The sequence below is a fragment of the Eurytemora carolleeae genome, unplaced genomic scaffold, assembly GCF_000591075.1.
Source record: "Eurytemora carolleeae unplaced genomic scaffold, Eaff_2.0 scaffold604, whole genome shotgun sequence".
Classification (NCBI taxonomy): Eukaryota; Metazoa; Arthropoda; class Copepoda; order Calanoida; family Temoridae; genus Eurytemora; species Eurytemora carolleeae.
The window spans coordinates 198,417-204,418 of NW_019396514.1; the positions used below are offsets into that span (position 1 = coordinate 198,417).

At 31.1% G+C, this 6,002-nt stretch overlaps 1 protein-coding gene across 1 annotated transcript; it reads left to right on the top strand.

Annotated features, from left to right (window-relative positions):
• The first annotated feature begins 910 nt into the window (after positions 1-910).
• LOC111704683 (glycine-rich cell wall structural protein-like) lies at positions 911-2,282 on the top strand. The gene is made up of 2 exons (XM_023476996.1): positions 911-936; positions 1,847-2,282. The coding sequence occupies exons 1-2, from the start codon at positions 911-913 to the stop codon at positions 2,280-2,282; spliced, it is 462 nt and encodes a 153-aa protein (XP_023332764.1).
• The last annotated feature ends 3,720 nt before the right edge of the window (positions 2,283-6,002 follow it).

Genomic DNA, 6,002 nt, shown 5'->3' on the forward strand with positions numbered 1-6,002 from the left:
ATATTTCTGATTGTTTAACACATGAACATATTTCTGATTAATTAACAACATGAACATATTTCTGATTGATTAACAACATGAACATATTTCTGATTGATTAACAACATGAACATATTTCTGATTGTTTAACAACATGAACGTATTTCTGATTGTTTAACAACATGAACATATTTCTGATTGTTTAACAACATGAACATATTTCTGATTGATTAACAACATGGTCATATTTCTGATTGTTTAACAACATGAACATATTTCTTTGTTTAACAACATGAACATATTTCTGATTGTTTAACAAAATGAACATGTTTCTGATTGATTAACAACATGAACATATTTCTGATTGATTAACAATATGAACAGATTTCTGATTGATTAACAACATGAACATATTTCTGATTGATAAAAACATGAACAGATTTCTGATTGTTTAACAACATGAACATATTTCTGATTAATAACCAACATGAACATATTTCTGATTGTTTAACAACATGAACATGTCATATTTCTGATTGTTTAACAACATGGTCATATTTCTGATTGTTTAACAACATGAACATATTTCTGATTAATAACCAACATGAACTATAAGAATAACGACATCAGAAAATTAAATGTTTGTGAATAGGACAGGCCTCATCTTTTTATAAGACTAGGTTAGACTCTTTTCGAATTAAATGTAACAAAACGGATTTCGAAAATTGTGAGTGGTGTGCGGCATTTTTAGATAGTTGCGCAAGCGACAAGAGAAAAAAACAAATTAATTAAGAATTAAATGTAACAAAAATATGAAGATAAGAAAAGGCAAAGTTCATGTGAAAATACTGGCAAGAAAAAACTATTTTTTTTTTTTAATTTGCCTCTCAATAGCTCTTCAAAGAGAGTTAGAATTGTAAATGAGATAAATATGAGATACATGTACAAAATTGATAGGTGAGGCGGGGGGGGTCCAAAAATCGATCTCTAGGAAATTACCTAAATTAATTCAGTGATCAATTAACTTGGACCGTTAATTTAACCCTATCCCAGCAGTTGGTCACTGTGTTTTTTTCTCTCTAAAATTCAAACTTACTTGCATTATATCAGATGAATTTGCTGGTTCAACTGTTCAGTTGGATAATTCACAAAATCATTTCTATCTTTGCTGTCACTAAGTCAGGGGCGTGAGATAAAAATATCAGAGGGAAGGGTAGGGGGGGGGTAGTACTTTGCATAAAATTACAATATAAGGGGGAATAGTTAAAATTAAAAATACCCCCCCCCCTTTTAGTTAACCACTGTGTATGGTATCCTATCTGTAAAGACTTGAATGATTAAGGTGTAAAGTTGAACTATATATAAGGTTCTGATTGGGCCAAAAGCTCACAGTGAGCTGACATAGATCAATAGCTCAACAACAGTACAGAGAGCTGGTATTGATCTACTGAACAACAACAGCACAGTGAGCTGGTATTGATCTACTGCACAACAACAGCATAGTGAGCTGGTATTGATCTACTGCACAACAACAACAATAAATATTATGCATCTTAAAAGGAAACAGTTGAAATATGTAAAGCAAATTTGTTAAACTTTAAATTTTTCTTTGAATTATTAGTTTCATGACGCAATTAAATATTTTCAAACTTTTAATATTAATATCAACGTATTAAATAATCTTTAAGTTTATCAAATGTTACATTTGGTTTTTAAGTAATTGATGTTTTATTCGCAAATATGGGTTTGCGTAAAAAAAAAGAACTTTTGGTAATTGGTAGAAACAAAAAAAGAAAAAAGTTCTTATTTTTTAATATTATCAAATTATTGTTTTTTATTAGTTTATATTTAACTATTTTTTAAGCAGGCTTGGATTGGCTTTGTTGGCCTTAGGAGGATTTGTGAGGTCTGAAGATGAATATGAAGAAGTTGAAACATACAGCGGTGGTTATGGCGGAGGACATGGTGGTGGAGGCTACGGAGAGGGAGGACACGATGGAGGCTTTGGAGGAGGTGGTCATGGAGGAGGCTTTGGAGGAGGTGGTTATGGAGGAGGATATGGTGGTGGAGGCCATGGAGGCGAAGGGTATGGAGGTGGAGGGCATGACGACGGAGGATTTGGGGGAGGTGGTTACGGGGGCGGTGGTCATGGTGGTGGAGGCTTTGACAGTGGAGGTCACGGAGGTGGAGGCTATGGAGGTGGAGGCTATGGTGGAGGTGGATATGGCAGTGGAGGTTATGAAGACAGTGGGTATGGAGGAGGAGGCGACTATGGCGGATACGGAAGTGACGGCTATCGTTGAAAAAGAATTGGTCTTCAGTCCGGCGAAGCATTTGGATAAGAAAGAATTTTGTTTATCTTATCTTTCTAACTTATTTATTAATTTATTAAAAATTAGAAATAAATTTGTTTTCCTCTTTACCTCTTTTCTTCGGTGAACAGACTGTTTTGTATTAAAAATGCGTTGAAAATTTAAATAGCTGAGCAAATTTGGGCATAGACCTGGAACGTCACATGGTCTCTGCGTGAAATAAAACATGTCAGAATTTCACAGTTTAAAAAGTGTGCATTACCTTAATTTTAAGACAAAATCACTAAAACATGATAATTTATTGAAATTAGCTTTATGTCGCCGAAACTCCTTTTCAAGTGATATTAGTTCCAAAACTAACAGTTGGCCCATTTCTAACAATGAGTGCCCATATGGAGAGTAAAAGCTAGTCGATATATATATTTTACTAAGCATGAAGAGGACAACAATTCCTAATTTAAAACTATTTTCCGGAACCAAAATTATAAAAGGAGTTCTTTTTATAAAAAAAAACCCTTGACCGTTTTCAAGACAATGTCAGGTTTTCCATTTTTGAACATTCAGAACAAAACTCACTTTAAAAAAATCACTGAAAATAAAAATTATCTTATGAACACGAAATTAACTGCTAAATTATTTCTAAAATATTAATTTCCTATTTTATTTTATTTTTAAGAAAATAAAGTTGATTTAATATCTCGCTTTCTAAATAAACCATTTCCCGGATTTCTAGTTATATCGATGTAAGAACAAAATAATACACAAATTTTGATTTCCCAATGCTATAATGATTTTAAACCATGTTTTCTCATCTTCTACAAGTCCCTTGAGTTAAAATATAGCATAAAAAAATAAGAAATGCATTTTAGAACAATGTAAAATTTGAACTCTTTTAAAACTTAATTGGATGCTGAAATTTTGCGTACCTTAATGAATAATTTAAATTAGTCCGTGTAGTTGACCAAATGCACGTGAATATAAAGTGCCTTAATTAACAATAGTTTAAAAGAAAAAGGTAAAATTTAGTATTTTTCTAAAATGATTAAAATACATCTTTTAGTTATAATTGAGCTCGGGGTGCCACCTAGAATGGACAAAACAAAGGTGCATATTCTTTAAAATCTTTTTTTGACGTCTTAATGAATAGTTTTCAAAAAAGAGAAGCTGTCAATTAACTGCTTCTCTGTAAACTTGTAATTTATTTGAAAAAAGAAATAAAAACTTAAATAAAAATAAAAACGTCAAAACGGCTAAACTGATTGGGATAAAATTGACCCTAAGGAAGGTTTTGGATTGTTAAAAGTGAAAAATTGTGCCTGAAAAATATTCAAAATTTATTATATTTGAAAATACGCATATTGAAAAAGGGCAATCCACGAAATTCCATTTACAAAGAAGGATGTAACTAGAAAATGTACTGCTTAAACAATCAAAGCTATTGGTATTAAAGCTATTTTACCTGTTTTGCAATCAAGCACCCTTATAATTATTGTTATTGTTATTGTATAATTATTAGCATATTATAATGCAAATCAATAAATATCAAACACTCCGTACATTGATTATATCAGAAACTAATTTTAATTAAATTTAATAATTTGTTTCACATGAGAAGTATTGCAGAAATGGAGAGCAAGGTTGTTTGTCGAATATTATTCTGCATTGTGCCCTTATTTCAGATTTCAGGTATTACTTCATATTTCATATTTTTATTCAACTACAAAGCACGAGATAATACAAATAAAAAAATCACAATTTACTATGTAGTTTGGACCCGCCTAACCAGAGTAGGTTGTTTTAATTGGTTGGCCCACTATAAACTTAAAAAGGGACTGTACACATCATTCCAAGTGATCCTCCATTTCCGATTCACAATGGTACATTTTTGTCTTTTTACTTGTGATTTCTCTGAAAAAATTACTTTCTTGTTTTAAAATAAATCAGAAAATCGATGATATCTACAACATTTGTTATTAGATTAAGGTGTCAAGGGAACCACTGAGAATCGTGCATTTTCGTCTTTTGATGAAGGGTCACTTAAATTTATAACTGTTTCGCGACCAAATATGGTCCCGTTAAATATCCTTAAGTATTAACCTAGTCAAAATCTGTTTTGGGGTTTGATTGGAACCAACACTAAGCCTTAGACTTCTTTTACTCTACTTCTTTTAGAACCTCTCCTTGATAGTAACAGAGCTCTGGTTAGCAAAAAGACGGGTTCGATCTGTAATAGATTGCTCGAATTAGTTTTTATTTATAACTATAGAAATACAATATGCATTAAATGGAGTAAATATACAAAATTTGTTACAAGTATTAAATTATTTAAAGCTCATGATAAATAAAAAACTGCGAGAATCTTCAACATAGTAAAACTCAGTTTAATTTAAACAATCCAAGGATACAATTACTTATTTATCAAGTAAAAGGACATAGTAGGCCTATTTAGTACCTTAATGTAACATAAATAGATCACAAAGATATCTCTCTATATCAAAATATCAAGTATAACTGACTAGAAATGGCGTGTACAGTATAAATCTAAGGTAAAGTTTACAAATGAAAACTGGTTTCAGTGATACACATATCAGTCGCATTCCCCCCCCCCCTCAACTTCAGGGGTTTAACATCTTCTGTGTGGAGAGCTCAGGGGTGAGGGAATTCATAAAGTTTTGATTGATGACGTCGGTAGAACCAACCCGAGGGAATATTTATAGCTTGGTTTTAAAATCTCAAGTTGAGTAAGTAGGCTTTAATAGAAAAGTTAGGATCCCTGGCAACGCTGGGTACGCAAGCTATTATAAATATATATCAAATATACAGTTAGAACCGAGAAGCTGTAGAAACGAAAGACGACATTATAATAATAATAATATAATATAATGATTTGTATTTGATGTAGTTATAAAACAAAACGTTTAACTAATAATGTATTAAATAAATTAAATAACATATTAAGTTCAATAGCTCTGTTTCCAACTTTACACCGCACAATGTTAATGTGTTCATGTTCATGTTCATGTTTTATATTCATGTTCATGTTCATGTTCATGTTTATGTTTCATAAATCTCTAAAAATGTTCGTGCAACAATCTTAAGGTTATAATATAGTTACAATTTTAAAAATTCAAAATTAATTCAAAATCCGTCGAAAACAGTGCAGAAAAGGCTTTATATATTTATATAATATATAGGATAAATACGTAAATATATAGGCTTTATATATTATATATATAGGCTAAATACTTTAATATAATTGAATTCATGTAGAATTTTTAGAGCATTCATTAAAATTATCTAGGTGCTGCGACCCCTAGAGAAGGAGTAGCTTTATCACAGGGTAATTAAATGATTTTTTTTAAGAACAAAAATATTTTTGGAAAAAAAACCTGTTCAATATTTAGATGGAAGGTCGTGCTACTTTTTTGAAGATGCTACTTTGATGACCATTGGAGAATCCTATCCATGCAGTGCAGCACAATTTAGGTAATGGATGTCATCAAATTCTTGCACATAGTCCCGTATTGGTGTAAACTGCCCCAAAATCAAAATTTGGGTTATATGTCAACATATCCGTGCGTTTGTGCGTTATCTTTACTTTTATTTGTGATAATCTTGAATCAAAATAAAATCAGCAATCCATGTTTTTCCTTGCGCCAGTGCATTTTCAATCAAAACTTTGATTTCCATTGAAAAATATCATTTTATTTA

Excerpts from the sequence above, each read along its gene's own strand:
- LOC111704683 (XM_023476996.1), top strand. The coding sequence starts at position 911 with ATGAGATACATGTACAAAATTGATAG. Across the intron at positions 937-1,846 it reads TACATGTACAAAATTGATAG|GCTTGGATTGGCTTTGTTGG; the intron begins GTGAGGCGGGGG and ends TTTTTTAAGCAG.